Source organism: Filicampus tigris, chromosome 8 (genome assembly GCF_054856515.1).
Source record: "Filicampus tigris isolate MCC_2025a chromosome 8, RoL_Ftig_1.0, whole genome shotgun sequence".
In the NCBI taxonomy this organism is placed as follows: domain Eukaryota; kingdom Metazoa; phylum Chordata; class Actinopteri; order Syngnathiformes; family Syngnathidae; genus Filicampus; species Filicampus tigris.
Window position 1 is genome coordinate 6,736,871 of NC_141224.1, and position 24,239 is coordinate 6,761,109.

Genomic DNA, 24,239 nt, shown 5'->3' on the forward strand with positions numbered 1-24,239 from the left:
TGAGAGCTTTTATAGTTGTAGGAATTAATCGCGGTCGCGTTTGCCGGAGTGGACAAAGATGACAAAAAAACGCCTTCTACAAACCCACGTAGACGCTCAGTTGTCAATTGGTGTACCGTGCGTCTTTTTTTTTATTTGTATGGCTCCAAACCACAGATATTAAATTTTCGTAAAACCCCCAAATTCCCACAGCGCCTGGACGCGGCGTTATGAACTGTTTACAAAAGTGGACACAACTAACAGACCTCATTGTCTGGGGGAGAACAATCTCTTACACTTACTATTTCAGTCGCATTTAGTCGTTAAAATTTAAAAACTATGGTGTCACTTCAGTAATATTTTCATTAGAAATTAATTTCAGGTAATATAATTTGCACCAAAGCGAAATTATTCGGATCCGATTTCGCTCGGCTCGTGAACATCGCAATGGTTTCGCCCGAAATTCTCCGCAGTCTGCAGTGAACATGGCGTCACTGAGAAGTGGACAGAGTCGAGAAACTTCAGTGCTGTGAAACATTTTAAGACATCAGACGGCTGACGACAATTACAAACAGAACTTGTACCTGTTATCCGTTCAGAGACATGCCCCGGAAAAAGCCATTTAGCAACAAGCAAAAGAAGAAGCAGCTGCAAGTCAAACGGGAGAGAAAGCGAGGTAAAAAAACACTGACATGAAGCGTTACCTTGTTAGCATTAGCTGTTAGCCAATTAAAGTTTCAGGTAATGCTACTCTCTTTTATCAAAATTGTGGTGGCACTTTTCCTAAAGCTAATAGCTGGTTTGTAGGACATTGTTGTCATTATAAGCTGTAAGATAATATCCTACTGAACGGGACAATTTGTGGTTTTCATTTCCTGAACAGTTGGTATAAAGTGTAGAGCTAATGCTAATTTTATGCATATACTTACCACTGTTTGTGTTACTAATTTTTATTCATATCTATCTCCCATTGCTTGAGCATAACTGCAGACTGTGACTCTTTGTTTAGCACATTGACTCGTTCGTTAATGCCTATCATTTCTTTCAACAGTCGTTGTGCAGTACAATTATGTACTTTATCCATGTCAACGGGTTTATACACTGTACATATTGGGTGTTTGGTAAGTCATCAATATTTAACAATACATCACTGTCAATAATGTACTTCGCACTAGTTATCCAGGTATAGAATATACAGTAATTAGACGTATTCGGATGATGGATAGATGCTGGTTGAAACATTCCCGTCTACATTTCCCTTTCAAGTACATCGGTGTCTTGAGATACGAACGACCCGACTGCAGAGGTTTTCGAGAGTTTTTTTTGGGGGGGGGGGGCTTTGCATTGCAAGCAATAATTTGAGATATGGGCGCTATATGGTGGAAGTGAACTCAACTCACCTCACTTCACAAAACAAGCAGAGGTTCGAATATTACTTCAATGCTATTCCCTGTCGAGGTTTTCCGTAAAACCAAACAAAACAAAGATAATTGCATGTTCTGCATTCCAAACCCTTTGAGTTTGCGAACTTAATGCTAACACATATTGGAAAACAACATTGATTGGAGATCAAGCTCTAAGCAATGGAAGGTGTCATGTTGCGATCATTTTGTTCAAATAATAATAAAAAATTGAGACAATTTGGAATCGCTCTTTTTTTTTTTCCTTGATACATGGTTGAGTTATCGGATCGGTACACAATATCGGCAGATCCTCAAAATCAGGTGACTTTCAGGACATCCCTAGTTGTGACTGACTGACTGGTTTAACCTCCCAGGTGACACAGGCTCGGGACCAAGTAGCCGCAATGCCAGTGTGGAGCGAGGGGGAGATCGGCAGTCGGACACATCAGACAGCGAGACCACCGATGTCCGGAGGATAAATCAGCAGCCATCCGGAAGAGAGGGCAGACATGACCCCAATAGGTGACTTTGCCCATGTACTTACACTTCCGTACAATTTCCATAGCAACACATGCAGACAGGCAAACATTGTGATGCCACGCCCCAAACAACTGCAAGGTTTCTTGTCCACTTCGACAAATTATCGCCGCACCATAAATGAATGCCTCCTTTTTTCCAGTCAGGAAAAAATAGTCGGTGTTTGTCACGAAGAGTGACACCACCATGTGCTTTAGCAGACCCTGTGATTGATGCCATGTCTCAATTAAGCGTTGAAGAAATAAGAACCGCAATTCAAATAGATCCCTCGTTTTTTTCCCCTCAGGAACCAAATTAACAATAAGTTTTTTTTTTTTGCTGTGACCATGTACCACACCTCACTTTATCGCCAGGTTTGTCATCCACTTTGAGGAAATGAGTGCCATACCTCAAATCAGTCCCACCTTTTCCCCCTCAGGAAAAAAAAACGTGTGGCTGCTAATAGCTTTGCTTTGACTCATACCAACGTGTGTCGCAGTAGACTCAACCACGGCACACACAGAGCAGAGCAGACATGGCATCTGTAAAGCTGAAGTTTGAAGTGAATTGAAATGCTTTTGTTTCCTCTCTGGAGGTTTCGCCTTCATTTTGAGAAGGAGAGCAAAGAGGAAGTGGAGAAGCGGAAGAAGATGGCGCGGGAGAAGATCCTGCTACCTATCTCGGACAAGCTGCTGGAAATCGGCATCGAGGACATCTACCCACCAGAGAGAGGTCCCTCTCTTTTTTTTTTTTCCATTTAAATGTTGTCCACATGACGTTTCTCAAAATAGAAGTGTGCTTAATGGGATGGATGAATGAGTGCTTGACACCATGAAACTCGATTATTTCAGGCCTGGGTTTCCCACGCCGGCCGCCTTGGAACTACGAGATGAGCCGAGCCGACTTGCTGAGGAAAGAGGAGAAGTCGTACAGGCACTACCTGGACGACTTGAATTCCAAAAACCCGCCTGGATCCCTCAGCCATTTTGAGCACAACCTAGAGGTAAAACCATTTTGCAAGCATTGCCTTGAGAATCACAGACATCACGATGATTGCTTTATTGATATATATATATTTTTTATTTTATTTTCCACATGGGAAGGTAAATAAAGGAAGTTTTAAAAATGTGTGTCACTAAAAACGTGATATAGTCTGGTGCGAATGATGAACCGTATATAGTGGGTTAACACGCTATTATGGAGGGGATTTTTAAATTTTTTTTTTAAAGGATTTCAAAAGTTGTTACTTCCATCCATCCGCAACACAAAATCCTAATGAGCTAAACAGCCTCTGTGGGATACACACTGTCATATTGAAACCAGCTCAGAGAACGGTGGGTACCATTATTTACAAAGGTAAAAGGTGTATACACACTGTATTCCCTTTGAAAGTGCGGGCTGCAATGGAGAGGAACGTTTCCCATTGAAGGGATGCATCCAACGCAGGAATACCACTGTACATACAGTAATTACACCTGATAAAGCCAGTTTATTTCTTTACATTCTCTCTCATCATGTTTTATACAATACACTGATATTTTTCACTATTAAAAACAGCTGCTGTACAACAAGTCGGTGTAAACTGACGACGCTTGACTTTTTTTTCCCCCCCTATACTGTTGCTGTATGAGAAGAATGTAATTAAAGAAGTTGCCACGAGATGGCAGTCGTTTCCTGTCTGAGATAAGCCATCAGAATTGTAACCGAGGAACAACGTGAAGCTGAATTCGTTCTCTCTTCAACTCTTTTCCCCTTTTCTATTTCTGTCAGACGTGGAGGCAGCTGTGGCGAGTGTTAGAGATGTCAGACGTGGTCCTGCTCATCGTGGACATCCGGCACCCAGTAGGTGGCCTTATGAACCAAAGTAGCAATGCCCTGGGCCCTTCATTTAGTAAACTTTCATAGTCGAATGAGGTAGTGTTGAATTAAGCACCTCTATGATAGTGTCAATCAAAATGGGATATTCATCTTTTTGAAGGAGACATATAATGCATTTCCCCCCTACAATTTAAGTTAATCCCAATGTGCTCTCGCAGACGCATCATAGATCCAACTATTTATATTCAAGCAGTTTAAAAGCCAGTTATTTTTTTAATGTCCCCTTTAACCCATTCACTGCCGGACATTTTCAAACCCTCTTTTACTCTAACGTTTGGGGAGAAAAAATGAAAAAAAAAATATAAATACATTTCTGGGATTGAATGGCTGGACTGTGAAAAATAAATTCATCAATGGCAGTGAATAAGTTAAATTCACGCAGGTGTATCTAATCATGTGGCCCATGAGTGTTTTTGTGTGCCGGGGATTTGTCTTCTCACTTGAAATGAGGGTGTCATTTACCCACATGTAATTAGTGGACATTAATTATGGCATCTCCCAGGTGCTGCAGTTCCCCCCCGAGGTGTACCGCTACGTCACCGGCGAGCTGAAGAAGCACGTGGTGCTGGTGCTGAACAAAGTGGACCTGTGTCCACCCCCTCTGGTGATCGCGTGGAAACACTACATGACTTCGCAGTTCCCGCGGCTGCACATGGTCTGCTTCACCTCCCACCGCGGCCAAGCCTACAGCACAGGTGAGCATGCGATGTGAAAGAAAAGGGCCGGATTGGCAGACCCGTGTTTCCCAACCTTTATTGAGAAATGACCATATGAAAATAGATTTTTTTTTTATAATTTAACACCCATCCCACAAGCTTTAAACATTTTTCAACTTAAAAAAAATAAATAAATAAATAAAAATAGATAAATAAATACACCTCAACTTAACAAAATTCACTTTTAAAGCATTTCTTAGCATTTGCTCCCACTCTTGTTCTCTCAAAATAGGATTCAAAGCATGCTTGCTTCAAGCTGTTTATTTGTCATGAGTAGTTGGACTTTAAAACGGACACGTATACTAAAGAGAATTATAAATTTTAACAAGCTACTGTAAATGTTCAGCCAACCCATATTTCCTCTAAAGAAGTTGCGCTAGCTTAATGCTAACATATAGTGTAAAACGCCACAGATGGGCTGATGAAAATGAGCATAAATCAGTGGTCCTCATCCACCGCACAGATACTGTGTATTAAATGTTTATTTATTTGAAAAAAATATAGATATTTATTTTGGGGATATATGCCCCAAATGTGCATTATTGCCTGAGCGGGAATGTTCATCGTCTCGTCCTGGTTAGTTGAGTCCAAGCTTATTATATTTTCACAGTAATTGAACCCACAGATTTTCAACAGCTTTTAGTCGCTTTTTTTGTTGGCAGCCAGTGCTGACTGAAAGGTGGATTCACGGGGTAATTTTACAATTTGCATCCAGTGGAACAGTATTTCATTGTTCTGCCACCCACTATACATGCAAAGGTACAGTATTTGCCATAATCATTTTCAGAGCAATTAATTTAATTTGGATTATTTCTCGCGACGGACCAGATGATCTTTCATAGCCCAGTTGGGATCACTGGACTAGGGAAACGGTCAGGCTGCTTTCTGACATAACAATTGCCTGCCTCTTTGCTGGCTCGCAGTGCTCCAGAAAAAGCGGATGAGGCGCAAAGCTGACTGGAGTCAAGCCGGAGGTCCAACAGAGATCCTGAAGGCCTGTCAGGAGATCACAGCCGGAAGAGGTAAACGAGTTGAACTTGTTGACACTAACCCTCCCATGCGACTGTTAACACACCCGCGTGAGCCCCTTTAAAAACGTCACCTTCGCGGCACGCAGTCGACCTGTCCAGCTGGGAGCAGAAGATCCAGGCGAACGCCGTTGCCGAGCAACAAGACGACGAGGGGCCCGACGAGGAGGCCGAGTCAGTTCTGGTGGAGCATCAGAGCGATAGCGCCCTGGAGATGAGTAACCCAACGCAGGAGCTCTACAAGGACGGCGTTCTCACTCTGGGCTGCATTGGTCAGTATTCTGTTTCCGCTGCATTACACTACACTTGAAAGTGGAACACAAACTCTTCCATGATTGGTTGACTCCCAAGTTCTAATAAAAAAAAAAGAAATGAATAGAGAATAATATAGATTAGCCCACTCCAGATTCAGCCTTTATTAACTGTAGCGACAATGTTTTAAGCAACATTTTAAGGGAAGCTAACAACTGTAAAATACAACGATGATAAATTACAGCGCTCATGGGCATTGTGGACAAATCTGTGAGCGATTCATGCCCTAACCCCCCCCCCAAAATTTTTTATAATTGCCTACTGATGCCACAAGACTTTGGCAAAGCCAAACATTTTTCTAAATGCAGCTCCTCAACTCACGCCCACATAGTTCTTCAGCACCACGATGGCGACAAAGTGCTGCTTTTGTCCAAATGAAGCTTCTCGACTCACTTCAACGTAGTTACCTGACGCTAGCGCAACGGCATGTTTTTGACGTAATCATGATGATGGTCTGAGCTCAAGCTTTGTCTGACTTTTGCGATATTTTTTTATTTATTTATTTTTTCCCAAAAAAGTGTCAAACTCCAAATTGAACCACTTTTGCGGCATTCTGCTTTGTAAGTTCACGGGGTGTAGGAACTAAACCCTGGTTACCAAAAATCCGCGCGTAACTTTCGCCCCCACTTGAAATGTTTACAAAACAGGTTGCAAACTGTGCTATAGTGAAAATCTGCAAGTAATAAAGGATGCCTTCTATAAAAACGTTGACAATGACTTACAGTTGTCACAAGATGGCGGCAAAGCACTACTTTTCTATAAAACAGTGCTATGGCCTGTGTAAGTAAAGCTCCTTAGTTCCATGACTAGCTGAATTCACAAGTAGTAAATCCCAAATATGCGGGGGAGCTGTACTTTGTTACTGATGTAAAATCATTTAGCTCGGGAACTTTTACCGTTGACTTGAAGGTCAAAACAAGCCTGGAACCCCACTTTTTTTCTTTTCTCTTTTTTAGGCTTCCCAAATGTTGGCAAGTCATCCGTAATCAATAGCCTGGTTGGCAGGAAGGTGGTGAGCGTGTCACGGACGCCGGGCCACACAAAATACTTCCAGACCTACTACCTCACCCCCACCGTCAAACTCTGCGACTGCCCCGGCCTCGTCTTCCCCTCTTGTGTGGATAAACAGTTGCAGGTACGAGTCCATTTTTTTGCAAAAGCCTCCCTTGTGTGTTTTTTTTTTTTCTTCCCCCCGCCCCAAACTTCTCCCCTGTGACGTATTTTGTTTCCTTAGATTCTGGCCGGCATCTACCCGGTGTCGCAGCTACAGGAGCCGTACAGCTCAGTGGGTTATCTGTGCGAGAGGACCCCCTTCCTCTCGGTGCTGAAGCTCAAACATCCTAATTTAGAAGAACTCAACACCCAGCATGGAGACCAGGTTTCAGCGGAGGCCCCCTGGACCGCCTGGGATGTTTGCGAGGGTACGAGCCTCTCGTTTTAAGAAGGGAATTCCTCCTTAAAGTAGTCTAAAGGATGTCTTAAGTGTAGTTATTTTTTTAATGGTTTATTCAAGTTTATTGCTCAGGATTGTGTGTATTTATTTATTTGTATAGCAGATTTTGCAGTGCACTCACGACATGGCTGCAGACAGAGAGGAGCTCGTTTACAAAACACAGTCAGCGTTGCCAACATGGCAAATTTTCCAACCCCTCTAGCAGTTATTTTCCCCAAATTGCAATTAGCGACTTTAATTCCCGCTAAGAAACACACAGCGCTGTTTCACTATGACAGGAAAAGAAATCTATGGAAGCCAATCACAGAGTCGCTGAACATTTCCAAAGACTCACGGCCCATGTATTCATTGCCAAAGAAGTTATATTTATTGACATGGTGGACACTTCTCACCCTAGGTATGATGAGGTATCTGCGGGGGGGAAATAAAATACATGTATTCCTATGACCGGAATAAAAGTGCCATTTCATAGCAATCTTGATGCTTTTCAAAGTCCCATTAAGTACCATTTCCTTTTCTAAGGCACATTTTCCCTGAAAAGTTCATATTGACTTCAGATTGCTCGACTTTTGGAGGTTACGTCGTACCGATGCTCTTGTTGATCTCCAGCGTGGGCCGAGAGGAGAGGCTACAAGACAGCGAAAGCGGCACGTAATGACGTCTACCGGGCGGCTAACAGTCTCCTGAGGTTGGCCACTGATGGCCGCCTGTGCCTCTGCCTCAGACCGCGTGGCTACAGCTGCTTGAGAGGTGAGCTCTTTGGATACAACTGGAAACAATCACATTTTCCAGTGAAGCAGGTGATGTGTTATAGAGAGACCACATAAGAAATATTGTTCATCTAGTTTTTCCCCTCCCACATGATTTATATCAACTTTAAAAACATGAGCTTATTAATTTTTTCATTGCCAGTCCTTTAAAAAAAAAAAAGAGAAGCTCTTGAAGGCCAATTTATATCACTCTGACTGAATATTGTTTTATGACTTTGCAAACATAGAAACTACTAAAATAACGATTCGACACTTTCATCACAAAAAACGTGTCTCATTACATTTTCTTAGTAATCAGCAGTAAAACATGGGTTGTTTGCACACAAACGCAGAAAACAAGCCTACTGTGAAAAGATTAAATGATATAACGTTGGCACAAATAATGTCATGATAATGCGAGGGAACACTTGCAGCACTATTTATATCAAATTTACCCTGTGCCTGCGATCCTCAGAGCATTGGGAAAGCCACACTGACATCCCGGAGATCCTGGCCCTGCAAGGACGGACGTCAGAGGAGGACGGCGCGGTCAAGAGGGATGACGAAGAGGACGGCGAGTCCAGCACAGAGCCCGAGGAAGAGCGAGACCGAGACGCGGACGACGATGACGACGGCGACGAAGACGAAGGCTTCGGGCAGCCCAGGAGAAAGGAGGAGACGGCGCCCGGCTTGGCCGTCAACATGTTTAATGTCCTCCGGGAGAACGAATGTGAGTGAAGGCAAGGAGTTTTCCTGACAGTCTCCCGCTCAAGCTCCTTCATTCCGGTTTCTTCCTCCCCGGCCTGTCAAGATGCGTTCCATCTTATTCGTAGTGATCCTTTCCAATATTTACATGATAACGGACTTTTGAGCAGGATTAGCACCTGAGGAAGCGAATTAGCACGCCTGCTGATGAGACCATCGGACAACACGGCGTCTGCTCCTGCACTTCAACAAAGCCACTAGATGGCATAAGGTACTGAACAAAATCACCTCTGGGCTTCTCACCTCCTTATTTCTTTAATACATATTGCATAATGTAGGCTTAATGGTTGCCAGAGCTCAACGAATCAAATTGAAAGTTCCCCCGCCCCCCAAAAAAGCTGCATAATTTCCTGATATTTGCACACTCGCGTCCCAAATGTAAGAACATATTTTTCTACTCCATTCTGTGCCTCAATTCTGCTTGTTAATGCACAAAGGTTTTCCTTTTGGTGTCAGGTGGCAAGTGTGGGTTCGTTTTTTGTGTGCATGTTCTCAGAGGACAGAAAAAAAATGGATCAGTCTGAGTCAGGGATGGGCATCGCAGTCAATTTTTGTGAAAAGGTTGCGGCAAAATGTGTACTACTTGGCTGAAGTCGTTTCGGCTAGTTAGCTGTCTGAAGTCGGGTACACACATATCGACAATATTGCAGTCAAAGTCAGCAAAGGCCCAATCGTCGAATATCTCTTAAAAGATTATCTTGCGTGATTAGCCCGTGGTGTGTGTGTTTTTTAAAAAATTTTTAAATCAAATCTCAGAAAACGATCGAGGCGAACAATCGTAAATGAACCAATATTTCGGATCTTGAGTAAGTACACTACAACAGCAGTAAGAATATACAAGAGGATTTTTTTTTTTTCCTCATGTGTGCCGTCTCCTACGCTTTAAATAAGAGAAAAACATTAAGATGCTGCGGAGTGCTCAGCCCACATGTTTGTGCCTGCTCCTTCAGTCGCAGTTATCGAAACAATCAATTCCAAACAAAAACACAACACAACCGCCGGCAACTCTGCCACCTACGTCATCTGGAGCAGTTCAAAATCAATATTGATCTAATAACATGACAGAAACTTGAAAAAATGTGAGTGAAATACATCATCCTCACCAGAGACGAGAGATTTATGAAATGCATTCATTTGTACGGATCGCTACAGACGTGATTTGCTGTTCAAACTTGGCTTGCTCTGACCAACCAATCAGGATGGAAAAGTGCTGAGCTGGCTCTTGGGGGCAAATGAAAAATCCGATTGGTTAAAGAAACAGACCTGCTGCTCCTGTAGATGAAGTTATATTTGCCAGCGTTACAGATTTTGAAGGCCCTGAAGGTCTGAAATCTGATGGGACAAAACAATCCACCTACATGTACTGGAAACAAAATGCTGTAAAATGGAGAAAGGCTTGTTACGATAAGATACTAAACGGCATGTGTGTACCCCGCTTTATTTATGGAAAGTTGGTTTCATCCGTGCCGTTGCGCAACTTCTCTCGGCAGCATTATTCATCTCAGTATGACACTGGCATGGAAGCCGAAGTCGAGAACATTCAGATACATTTTGACAATCCCATCCAATAACAATCGTTAAAAAAAAAAAAAAAAAAAAAAAATGCCCATCTTTCATGTGGTCCCAATCAATACTGTCGCGTGACCTCGCAAGGCAAGATGCCAAATGCACAAATTGGAAGCTCCGCCTGTGAGCTGTCAATCACAGGACATGAGAGCGTCGTTCCACACTCAGGTCAACAGAAAGCAGTGTTAGCAGTTAGAGGTTCAATTCTCCGATGTCGGAGACTATCGAGTTTCTGAGAGTGCGGTGTTCTTTTGGTGTGGCTTTGGATTCCAATGTTGAAACCTGTAGTGTTTTAACTACTTGGCTTCACAATCGCTTTTAAATGAGAGTATCCAGCAAAGCACGTCAATTTTTTTTTTTTTTTTTTTTTGCTTTTTGGAGAGAGGTTCTTTCATCACAGTGTGAGGCGGGTAACATCATCTTCATCATCCTTGCCGAATTTTGTCCAGAGCAAACAAGACTCCAGTTACGAGCGCGGTATTTCCTACCCCCCCCCCAACCCCAAAAAACGTCCACATGTTCTTTTAACCGCGCGGAAAGAGGCGAAGGAGATTACGGCTTCCGCGTGTCCCGCCGTGATAAGCAACTGGCGTGTTGTGTCATTCACCGTGACTTTGGCGTTACCCGGCGCTTATCTTGTCGCGTTTGCCCGAGACGAACCCTCCACTCCGTCTCGATCTTCTCGGCGTGATAAAAGCTGACATTTTTAAGTGCAGTCTGCCCCTTTCCGTTGCTGTTCCATCATACGGTACTGACATATATATATTTTTCATTTCCTTTTATTTCCTCGGTGAGACGGGAACGTTATAAAGTGTAAAGCCTGGATGTGTGTTATGATGCTTGCCCCGTTGCTTGTTTTGTTCCAGAATCTCTTAAATGGACTGCTTTCTGCAATAAAAAGATAGCCCTTGAAGCCATCTTGGGGGTTGTTGCATGATCTGTAAAAAAAAAAAAAAAAAAAAAAAATGTATACCATGAGACTTAAAACCTTGCATGTTTACATTTGAAAATCAGCATTTTCAAGATAGTGTACCTGCCAAGGTTATATGACGCGTCGTGTGGAGGCCACCTTTGGGTAAAACAATGGCAAATAAGTCAAGATAAGAACCATAGCAACCATGACATCTAACTTTATTGTCACTTCAAAAAAAAAAAAAATCTATGAAATTATACCTACCGGTGAATAGATGTTTGAAAACCAGCGGTTCTAAAAGATAAAAAGCAAATGTATTGTAGTTAAACATTGAATACAACTGAACTATGCTTAATAACGGTTCTGTATTAAGAAAAAAGGTTTAAGGCATTTTAACACGAAACACATTTTTTTTTACATTTAATTAGTGATTCTTTTGCGTATCTCTGGAGGGAGCCTGCATAGCATTCATGTTAGGAGTACCACACTGTTTTGAGAATCAATTTAATGGATGATGCGGGGACTGATTTGGGAGAAGTGCGTAATTGTCAATGTGTTGGTCGAAATAACTAACTAAATGCAAGAACAGAGTCTTGAGAGCAAAGTGGCACGATGTGGCACCTCGTGGTACTGCTCTGAAGGTGTTCAACTCTAAATAAAGACTTGCCTGCGTGGTGTGAAAACCTAAAAAGATGATCGTCTCAAAATCTGTGATGTAGTGAGGGTGCTAACGATGAACCGCAAATAGCAGGGATTCACTTTTAGATTGAATATGACATTCATAATGAGAGGCGCTAGCTAGCAGCTAGCGGGCGTCAGCTCGTTTCCGTAAATTGTGATGGCCAGGTAAACGTTTTGTTTTTTTTGCCGTGTAGGCGCAGTTAGCTAGTTAGCTTGTGCGCCAAGTGACTCGAAATTGTCAGATAAGCACTGATGCGACAAAACGTTTTAGATCGTGGGGGAAGGCCGAATAATGAACCAATAACCAAGTACATCACTGGGTGCCCTTTTAGCCATGCCTCAAAAAAATAAGGAAAAGTGAAAAAAAAAAAAATAATTTCATACCTCCACAAATAGATCAAACTACATGTCTATGTCTATGCATGTTTTTGATGATTATCTTCAAACATGTATAATGCATTTTTTTTTTTTTTAAAAAACATGTTATTTCACTTTGCAGGGTCTACTAATCCTGCTAAACGAACAAAACAATAAATTTTATTTGAAAGTAAAGATAAAGACAAAAGTAAAGATAACAACTCCTACTCGTTGTCGACACACACAACCTAACAGGGAGAAGTTTTCTCTTTGCGTGCCTCGACACCAAAACCTCAGAGAAGGCTTATAATCAGTGAGGAAATCTGGGTTAACATCTTTGGACGTCTCCTAATGACTGTTGATAATCCCCACGCATAACTCATATCAACATATGTGCGAGTGAGACATAATGTTGGACCAGCTGCGCTCCGCTCGCTTCCTAAAATGACTTAATTGGCCGTTTTCCACATGGACGTGTAAAGCGATGAAGACTAAAGTATGTGCTTCACTGTATGTTTGCGTGGGGTGAGGCGGTTTGACTATTAATGATTTATTATCACACAATGCTCATTGGATGCCAAGTTAATAAATGCCTTCATTGGCATTTACATGTTTGGGTCTCAAGGAGAAACTGCATTTTGATTTTATTTTTTACCAATAGAAATTGCGGTTTTGCTTTTTACCCCCACAGTCAATACGTAATGGTACAAGTCATATCGATGACGAAATATCGGGATAGTATCGCATTCTACGTTACTGACATCCCCCACGCCTAATCGGTATCGTGATGTATCGTCGATCGTTTTCTTCCGATACAGTAAAACCCGCTACTCATGGGGGGACAGAGAACAAGCCTTGGCGCAAATCATGAAAATCTGCAAGTAGTTGATGCCCTCCCAAAAAAGGGTGATAAAGTAGCCACAAGATGGTGGCAAAGTACAACTTTTCTCTACGTGAAGATCGTCAACACACTTAAACTTAGTTCCTTGCCTAGCATTACTTTTGAATAAACAAAGCTCCTCCATTCACTTCTACATAGTTCTTTGGCACCAAGATGGCAGCCCTGAACACAAAAACGGAAAGTTTCACTTTAATGTGATTTCTGTAATGCGGAAAAATGATTCAGGGAAAAATAACAAAATGAAAAAAAAATGGAGATAAGTGTTTTTCACATGACAGTGACGATATAAAAAATATATATACATACATAATATATATTTGTCCCACTCTCTATCGTCATATTGGCGTATTGCAAGTTATGATTTCTACCCCTGGTATTTAACTACTAAATGGCTCCTTTCCACACTCTTAAACAGCTTAAAAGCCTTTGAGGGTTGACAAAAGTTCCGTTTTGAGGATCTACCGGATCATTTCAATGACCAAGTCCTCACACTCTCGACGCCAAATCGCTTTTCTTGTCAATGTGGCCTCACTTATTATGTCATTATGTTAATTGCTCCCCACGCTTACAGCATGCGTGCGGGAGACAGTATGACGATAATCACCGACGAGTGCCGCCATAAACTGTACTTACAGTGGGGAAGAGGCTGGAAACTCCCTCGTCTTATTTTCTTTTTTTTTTAAATTTTTTTTTTTTTGGTGTATCGTCGCGACGGCTTGCCAGCTCGTATGGTTCTCATCCGTGGCTGACGAGATCATCTCCCGACATCTGGAATTGTTTGGGATTGAACTCGGGGCCTGCTGCACTCCAGACGTAGATAGCAGTTAATGACATCCAGACGGGGCGCATGACAACACGCATGTCCGCAGAACGTAACGACAGTTACCTTCGAGCGTTCCAGGCTTAGACATGCTGTCAAATCGGTGTGCTTTTTATTCGCTGCTTATCGCCTTGGTTCGACTTTACAGGAAACCGCACACTCCCCGCTCCGTATATTGTGTGGTTGAGAGCTGTTAGCTACATGAGAACCGCCGCACAATTGAAGCAGAAAATCTCATTGGGTGACGCAGGTGGAATTTTTCTCAAGAGGGGAACGTGTAATTTCAGGACAGCCTGGACGTGAACGAGTTTGTTAGCAAAGGAACAGACGGACGAGAAAGAAGTGCGTCAGAATAGCGTCCATCCGTTTTCGACGTGTGGCAGTTAGTGATGTGACAAATGGATTTGAGTAGGAGAATTAGTCTTGATGCAAATGATGCGAGTGCATCGGTACACAAACTAATAAATCGGCCCGAAAAAAAAAAAAAAAAAAAAACGATCCAAAACTTCAACACAATGCCGTTCAGGTGCAGTGATCTCACTGCGTGCTTGTGTGTCTGCTGGTGATCTCAAAAGCATATTCAGCTTGAATCTTTTGTGGGAAATTGGGTCACAACAATTGTCAACGTGTACCCTGCTATTCTAGTGCAGTCTGTGGACATTGATACTTTGTGCACCTTGAATGAGAGCCAAGTTGTATTAGCGGTCACACATTTTCACTCTTGTAGAGACAGAACACACTCGCACACACCTGACCTGTGTTGTTGTGCTCTAGATTTGACACTCTTGCGTAATATTCCCTTTCATGCTATTCCCATTGAGGGTCTAATAGAAAATAAGGTCAGGTGTTGAATTTAGTTCATATGCCTCCAATATTTGGGCGATTTCAGTTTAGTGAGGATCCAAAGCAGTGATTTTCAACTCCCGTGCCGCGTTTGTTGGTTTGAGATCATCAGGCGCGAAATAGCTCATCTCAGAAAATCATTTATTGACTGCAAATAACGTATCTTTGTTCATCTGTCTATGCTAGCGACGTATAGCGACAGCCAGAACAATTCAATGCTCTTCCACCAGCTGTAAATTAACCTGTGAATATCCTTGTTGACATTTTTTTATCAGAATAATGGCGCTGTCTTGCTGCTCAGTGCAACATGAGAAATGCAGTCAATTGAATATCTCTTAGACAAAAATAACTGGACCAAAATCTATTCCATTCAACTTTCCTTTTCAATGAAAAACGTCCCTGTTTGGTCTTTCTGTCATGCCCTAAAATGCCACCACAGCGTTGGCTAATAGGAAAATGGTAATTGGTGTCACGGAAGTATATTCTTGGCGAAAGTCCTTGTATGTCAGGGAGGAGCCAAGTTTAGCCCGGGTGGTTAGTGGAAATTAAGGAGTCTTGTTGCATATGTGTGTTTAGCTTTGCTCTACTTCCAGTGCATTTTTTTAAATATATATATATATATATATGTGTGTATATATATGTGTGTATATATATATATATATGTGTGTATATATATATATGTGTGTATATATATATGTGTGTATATATATATATATATATATATATGTGTATATGTGTGTATATATATATATATATATATATATGTGTGTGTATATATATATACATTTAGCTTGGGAATCCCCCTTGGCGATTAGTTTCATTTGGTACCGGTCCACGCAGATATTTATCATCTAAATTATTCTTTAGCCATATACGTCCCCATCGGGAATATACGTCAGCAACTCCACCTCAACCCCATGGCAGACGAATGGTTCCCGTTCTGTCAAAAATCTGTACTGCCGCGAACCCCCGGGGTGGAAAAACGGTGGGGAACCACTGCTCTGACGGTACAAAGTGTCACCGTGATTGAATATTTGCCTCTTTCATATGGTCACCATGCGACCGCAGACCTGTTACCGAATACGACTTGAATTGTCAGACTAGTGCGTGAGTAAGTAAAAGTCATTTGGGCTGTGCGTTTGTGCGCTGTTTGCGAACTGGAGCCCATGTGTCAGTGGGGTATTTTTAGCGCCGCCTCTCACTGCATTGCAATGCCACTCATTCGCACCTCTCCGAGTTCACTGCGCCCCCCCACCCCCCCACCCCACCCCCAACCACTATTCCTCAGCCATCCATCCATCCCCGGTGCCTCACAGCTCTCCCTGAAGAGCTTAGGAAATACAGGGATGGAGATCCAGGAGTGGAGGCGGGAAGCTGGTTAGACTGTGGTTGCCGTGGTGACGAAGAGCAAAGGGTCAAGTGCTGGTTTAAAAGGAGCCTAGTTTGTCTACTTTGTTCACTCTTGGAATTTTAAGTAGGCCCATGCGAACGTTTCTATACAGTGAAAGGTCCGACACAATCATTAAAGATTTATTGAGCTCTTCAAGTATCACTTTAAAATTCATAACTGTCATACAAGTAGAAAGAAATGTTAGATAATACACCCGCCAATCCATTTTCCGTAGTGCTTGTCCTCAGTAGGGTCATGGTCGTGTACAAAAACGAACATTTGCGCATTTTCGCGTTCAATGAAATCAAAGTCCCATTTCGAGGCGCTGATGGGGAAACGGAGCAATATTGTCAAGTTTGACAAATGTCAGGTGTTCCCATTTTTGTGTCGAGTCTAGTATTTTCCCAAATCCCCCTGGTTAATTTTACTGCATGGCGCCATGCATGCAAAACGGGCGTCATCAATGACGGATTGACGGACCATTCCGTCAGTATTGACTCTGTGAAGTTGCGACATAATCTGACCCCGAAAATGCCGCTCTGAATTCGGCAGACGGGCTTTCGACGCCGCCACGTCACGGCACGGCTCCTTGCAGGCAAGTATGGCTGCTATTATACACCAAAAACGTGGTTGCATACAATTTTTCTTGATAAACCACGTATATTTTTCCTTCTGACCACCTCGGGTATACTTTAATGGCTAACGCACACAGAGAGATGCAGCCGAATGAGACAGAACTGGAGAAACACACGCCCTGGCAATCGACGTCACGTACCAACTCGCAACAGCCAAACTGCGCCCCCCGGTGGTGTCGCCTTGGCGGGCAGTGGCAGTTACTTTCTGGCATGTGCGTTAGGGGTCTTCCCTTGACCGAGTGCCATTCTTTAGAGAAGGAATGGGCAAGAGAGGAAGAGCATTCAATGAAAACGTCCATCTTGGACAGGTGGAACAAAGAGAAACTGCATCATGGAAAGTTTGGAGTGACACATTGAACAGGGTGGGGGGCAACAGTTGCAGGGGAGCTTCCTGAATACCACAGGCAGCAGCCCAGCACACTGTCACATTTGTGTGTGTGTGTGTGTGTGTGTCTTTCTGAAAAAGAAACCCGACACCCCCAAAGTGAGCCCGACCGACAGCGCCCTCTCCTCCGAGCAGGGGCACAAGTGCACTGCTACAGCTGAGGAGGTCCCCAGGGAGTGGAGGACTGTGTGAAGGGTCACCCCCCCCCCTCCCCGGGGATGCAGGGGGTAGGGTGTGTGTGATGACAAACATCCACCCCTCTTCTCCCTGCACTGATGAATTCCCCTGACAACAATGAGGTCATCACACTGCGCGCAGCTGCACGATTAGAAGATACTGCGACAACCTGATAGTGGCGGAGTACTCATATCTACATGTCTGATAACAGGATGTCAGCCATTTTGAATTCCAGACTCCCCTGCTATATGGCAGCGGGTCGCTTTGTTTCCTAATCCTGCCAATTAACAAACAAACTTCTGCGGTGAAGCTGAAGCAAGCCATAAATTGCTTCACTTTGACAGGATAGTATTTCAGATGTCTGGATGTTTATAATTAAAGCAGACGCACCACTTTTAACTGCGCTCCCTCTAAACATAGAGTCACCGAATGGCCGACTCGGAAAAGATGCTGATGTCATCGCTTTCTTCACCTGAAATGAAACCACCCGCATGCGAAGCTCCCCGAGGGCCGTATGCTGACCCCTCTGACCCCAAGACACCTCTTGAGATGTTCTCTGTGGAGTCTGATCAAACACACACCTCCTTAAAGGCGGTGACACTCACACTGACGGTGACCAGACGAAACCATGTTGTAGGGTTTTTTTTTTTTAGGGTGGGGGTGAGGGGGGATGTCTATGCCTATTCTCCACTGAGTACCGCAAACAGAAGGGTGCAAAAACGTTGCGTATAGTTTGATATTTGCAACATGAAGGTCCAAATAGAGAAGTTGTGACACACTGATAGAATTCAAATATATATATGTATATATATGGTTTGCTATTACACTTCAATATATAATTTCATATGTGCAGTACCTGTGGCTAAAATGCAAAGCGTGGAGAGTCTCTGTCACCAAAATGCATGAGCATTTCAGTGCAAATTCAAGTAGACGTCAAGTTGTCGCAGAATGCAATTTTCACATCGCAAAGGCTGCAATTTCAGAGGGAAATTATTTATTCATTCCGCTTTATATGTTTTATTTATTTATATAGTGTCTAGATAAAGTCCACGTGTACCTATTTTTTCATTGAACATGAAAAGTTGAAGTGGTAAAGCCACAGATTTGTTTGCATTGTTTTTGTCAACTGATGTATGACTTACTGACGTATGTTGACGCCACGCTTATTTGCTTGAATTTTGCAAAGTTTTCGTACTGAATGCTTAAATGGGAAGTCAACGCAAACATTTTGTTTTCAAGATGTTCTATGCAAGCCCACTAGTTGAAACAGGGCATTCTGATAAATACTGCGTTTGTGGAATAAGCGTTAATCCACTCGTTTTTAGCCATCTCTGGGGGCGGCCATTTTGTCTTCTGTCGACTGGAAAATGACATCACAACTGCTCGCAACCACCAATCACGGCTCAAACAAAATGGCCGCCCCCAGATATGGCTAAAATCGAGTGCATTTTGCTGCTTAATTTATATTCTACTAGTGGGCCTGCTGGGATTATGTTCTTGAAAAAAAATATGTATGGATTGACATCCGCTTTAAAAGACAGCAAGCCAAAGTTTTAAGTAAGTTAACGACTGAAGTAAATAAACTGTCTTTCCTATTACTGTACTTCATGGTTCATTTGCCTTTATTTTAGCATAAGCCTAACCTACAAAACCAAAACATTTATGCATGGTAAATCTGATGTTTGTTGTAATGCAGATCAATTTATTGATTGTGGTTGTTAAAAAAAAAAAACACATGGGAAGAGGACCTTCAGAAAGTAATCTCATTTTAAATCGCAACATTGAGGTGGGGATCGCTATTAAATTATTTTTCAACATCATTCAGCCCTAGTAACAAATCTGGTGAGTATGATGTACTCTATTTCAATCTTTTACGTTTTTGTCATGTTATTAGATAAATATTGATTCTGGACAGCTCCAGTTGATGATGTATGTGGCACAGTTGCGTGCTGTTACGTTGCACTTTTGCGGAGTATTGATGTTTCCTATAATTGCAATGTGATGGTGGTGGTATTAGAATTGGATGAAGTCGTGCAAGCTAGTTCAATGGTGCACAGGCCACCGCTTCAAAACATCCACCTGACGTCACGCATGCATGCGTGTTGAACTCAAACGCAGGACGTCAAGTCTCACATGCATGCGGTATCGGAAATGGGAATACTAAATGGGGTTCAACCCGCATTAAAATTTCCTGCTTGTGGATTATTCCCGGTGAAAAGAGGACACGCGGCATGTTTTCGGAGGCGGCGGCATGCCGGGTATGTGGTTTTCCGCCGGTTCCCAACATGCTGCAAGCTTGGCATTCTGCGAGCGATCTGCGTTGTCTGAATCTCGCAGCCCTGCACAGCTGTCAGAGCGAGACGGGTGGGCTGGGGTGGATATACAAGATGACTGTTTGGGCTGTTTGTTTTGTCCAGCCTCTGAAGTGAATACTTCCATTTTTAATGTAATCTGTTTCCACTTTGTTCTCCGTTGTTCAGTCTCCGTCAAGAGGCGATAAATTGATGGAGTATTTTCAAAACACTAGGCGGTAAATCACCTGTCAGCGCGCTCGAAGAGAGCCCTCTCCTGACGTGGTGTTCAGAGTGAACGCCTGACGCCTTCCCTCCATGAGACCGATCGTCTTCTTTCCTCTGCAATCGCCAGAGTTGGCAAGAGTACTCGCACGCTTTACTGAGACCTTGTAAAGTGAATTCAGAGATTTGTTTCTAAATACATTTGTATATGTTTGAAGATCATTTTGAAGTAGCTTTTCAGACCCGAAGCAAGGGTTGTATCAAACGATAAAAAATATGATGATATAATGAATGAACATTTGGGTTTTCTTATATATTTTTATTTCTTCAATTCATATTGTACCTAGTAGCAAACTGTATTTTCTCGTCTAGAAACATTTTCACTTGGGCAATTTCACACACAAATACAGTATACGTTTCTGTATAAACTTTGTATAAAGCTCAATTGATGAAAAAAAAAACTACTATCATGGAATTTTGATGTAATTTTGAGAAATTTTCTTGTACAGAACTCAAAATCAAAACTCAGGACTCTATTGTGAAACAGACATAAGATTACTGATATTATAAATATTTTTTACTGTATTGATACTTTTAACTTAAGCTTTTAGGCCACTCCTCTTGGCTGACGTATGCCATAGTTAGTGTAACTTCATTCCTTTCCTGTTTCGATCCTGTGAGATGTGTAACATGGTGAAAAGACGTATTATATTGCCTGTTATTTTGCCATTCAAAGTTGTACACCCTTTTCTTTAATGAGGTTCCAGCCAATCTTATGTGAAAAGTGTACTTACTCACCCAAGCGCTTAATTCCAGTATTCCCCGAATACGTGTCAAGTTTAGGTTAGCTTAGCAATTAGCATGGTTTCTGCATCTTTCCTTTCTGCGAAACTTGTCAGCTTGTCAGCTTATTTGCCGCCACGGAGCCAATGATTACTGGTTTTGGGGCGACTTTACAACATGTTTAGCCACACTAGTAGCCAGCTGAAGCTTGTTGCTAACTAGCTAATGCGACATGATTAGCACCGAGCAGCTGACGCCTCCATACATCCCTCAATGCCAAAATTTACAAAACAGCTTGGCGTTGTTTCTTAAATTACCAAGTGTTATGTATTTTGTGTTATATAAGCTACTGTAATATGTTGGTACGCAAAACACTGTGGGTATACACCTAGTAGGAAACAACCCGTCCCCCGGCATCAGGAAGCTTGTTAGCTCGCGAGCTAGCTTGTGGCTAGCGCCTCTCACGATAGCATGGAAGTTCCCAGGATGGCCGTATGGGATATATTCCAGCTATCGGAGGCTTTGAGCGGATATATTTTCGTGGCCCAAACATTTAGGGATTTGTAGGCATCAGACAGATGCTAGACATAGTTGTACTTGATTGACAGTTGAGTGGGGCGCGGTTTCAGTGCAATCAGCGGACATGCCCACATCTGAGAGCTGAAACAAAGTGTTGATTTTTCATGACTTTGAAGCCTCATTTCATATTACTTGCCAATTTATTGGTGTGTTTTTAATGCAATCATTCAAATTTGGCAGGGTCATGAACAACACTCTTCTCTGGTGTGCCAAATGTACTAGACATTTTTATTTTCCACTTTAGAGCACAGGTGTCAAACTCAAGGCCCAGGGGCCACATCTGGCCCACCCCATCGTTTTATGTGGTCCGCCAAATTAACTTATGTGTATCGACTTCATGTTCCTTGCGAAATAACAAAAGTGCAAATTGTCTTGACTTTTAACATGTCGCTGCTGTACCTATTTTTTTCCACCTGTTCAGTATCTCCCAAAAGGCTTCTTAATGTAGAGCAGCAATTCTTTTTTTTTATTTTTTATTTTTTTTCTAAATCTCGGGGATTTCTTTTTATGATTTCTTTGTATTAGAGACTGTAAGAGCAATAACACCAAATATAACCCACCTGCTGCCCATTGAAACCTGAGACCTTGTTACACTAACGACTCATAGGACAACGGGGAGGGAAAATAGTTAATTTGTCCGCTTCGGGGTGCACTCACCTTTGTTTTTGTTTGGATAAAAAAAATGGCCGCGCATTGAGTTATTTCTTCGGTGTGTCACAGATCAAATACTAATACTAAAAAAATGAGGGCTGGACTCACCTTTGTGAGGTACTGTAAAACTCCAAAATGTCAATCACTCATTCAATCACGATCTCAACTGTGGTCGACTTTAACAATGGTCTATTTATGTCTTTTTTTACATTGTGTTGTCATAAGCAGATGGTGAAAAAGTAACAAGCCCAATTAAAAATAAATGGTAAAAATAAAAAACCTTCAGGAAAATAACAACCAAAGAATAGTCCAAATAAGTATTTGTACTTTGTTACTTCTCTCTACTGGTAATAACAGGCGATATCTGTTCATACGGGGTCGGCTCGTGTTACGTTTTTGCCCTCCCAATGAATTCCTCACAGGATCAGACCTGCTCTCTATGCCCTGCTGCTTTACACTCAAAAGCCTGAACCCTTCGGGAAGAGGAGGGGAGGGTTTGTGGGAGAAAGTGTGGCAAACATTTCTCCCACAAGAAGCTCACTTAAGAAAAAATAAAAACATGGAAACAGGTCGCACGAATAGAGAGGGACTGAGACACAATGCAACAAGAGCGTACAAAAAGGAAATAATGGGGGGGGGGGAAAGGTCAACATTTCTAACCACGGGATTGGCGGTTGCCCTGGTGACCGACAAAGCACAGTGGCGACTGGACAAAGTGTTGAAAAAGTCACAGCGAGATAACACAAGCTTCGTCTGCTCTTTCCTGTGTATAAGCTATCATATACGGACGCATTAATCCTCCACAAAGCTTAATTGCCTCTTTTATCACATCTGAAAGTTGAAAAAAATCAGGACACATTGTCAAGGCCAAACATCATGAACACTTGAGAGTTTAATATTTGATTGCTTTTGATCGAAGTGACCAAACGTAAATGGAGAGAGACTGAAGCCAGAAGAGACTGAAGGAGGTCTTTACGAATGCAGTAATCCTGCTCACGTTGCTGCGTTACGTCGCGATCTCACCCACAGCAACCCCCCCCTTTCAATTGGAAAAAAAAATATGCGATATCGAGAGCATGCCAAAAACATGTTGATAGTTTTCTCTTTCCTATTTTCAACTGTTTAGTCTTCAAATACGGTTGAAACGCATTGTAAAGCCGTGTTTTGAATATGAATTGAACTTCATATTATTCAGTTTGTCATTTTATGTGAATATACGATGTGTCGGGGCAGGGGCATTGTGCTCAGTGAGAGAAATATTCAGACCCACCCTGATTTTTTCCACCCATTAGCCACGTTCTGGCTCCGCCCTTCAGACACAAAAGTAGCTACTATGATAAAATAAAGATTACATTTTTTAAAAAGTGTATTTTTTATTGATCCATGCTTCAAGTAGTGGGTTCTTCCCATGGGGAAGCGCTTGGTGCAAAGTATCCATCTGTTGTGAATGCGCCATTACTGTACCGTGAAAGAAAATGATAATGACTTTATTTTGGCGTGCGATAGCCTCGCCATTTCTCGGCCCAAACTCAATCAACAACTAAATGTGCGGCTCATTTGTGGCGAGTGAACATACTATTCATCATTTTCCCCCGACCCAAACATGTGCTACTTGGGAATACTGGACTTTTTCCCATAAGTTGACATCATCGAAGGTAGAAAAACAGTGATGGAAAGCACTCAACTAAACGTTAAATCACGCCGCTCTGATGTCATTCCCTCCAGTCACAACCTCTAGGGGGGCATATTTGCATTGCATCGGGGTGGCTGTGATACAATGTGGTTTATTAAACAGTATTTTCTTACTTACATTCCATTATGTTACTACATAATCGCCCCCAACGAAGCTCCACTAATTGTTGTTGTTCCAACAGAGAAGAGAGAATATGTGTCTGTGAGTATTGCTGCATGCTCTGCTTCAATGTGTTGTTGCTACGTGTGTGTTAAACATGTTTGTGCACTTTTTGTTAGCCTTGGTTGAGCCGAGTCCCGCTCTGCCCCACTGTGGTGTTCCACAGGGTTCGATTTTGAGGCCCCTGCTGTTTTCAATGTATTTGCTGTCCCAGGGTTCCATTTTAAGAAAACATTGTATTTCCTTCCACTGCTATGCCAATGACAGTCAGATCTACAGTAGCCTATATACTGCTGAGCAAAAAGGACATGCTGGTGCTCGTAGGAGGGAGCACATAACTTCAGTTCTTCAAACTCTATTTTTTAAAAAAGAAATCTTAAAATGAACCCTG

General features: G+C 42.4%; 1 protein-coding gene across 1 annotated transcript; it reads left to right on the top strand.

Annotated features, from left to right (window-relative positions):
* The first annotated feature begins 420 nt into the window (after nt 1-420).
* gnl1 (G protein nucleolar 1) lies at nt 421-20,279 on the top strand. The gene is made up of 12 exons (XM_086038017.1): nt 421-655; nt 1,757-1,904; nt 2,494-2,630; nt 2,750-2,901; nt 3,669-3,740; nt 4,279-4,471; nt 5,416-5,514; nt 5,610-5,792; nt 6,789-6,967; nt 7,067-7,253; nt 7,895-8,035; nt 8,510-20,279. Exons 1-12 carry the CDS (start codon nt 583-585, stop codon nt 8,770-8,772), a joined length of 1,827 nt encoding a protein of 608 aa, XP_085894143.1. The 5' UTR covers nt 421-582; the 3' UTR covers nt 8,773-20,279.
* Nucleotides 20,280-24,239: the final 3,960 nt, after the last annotated feature.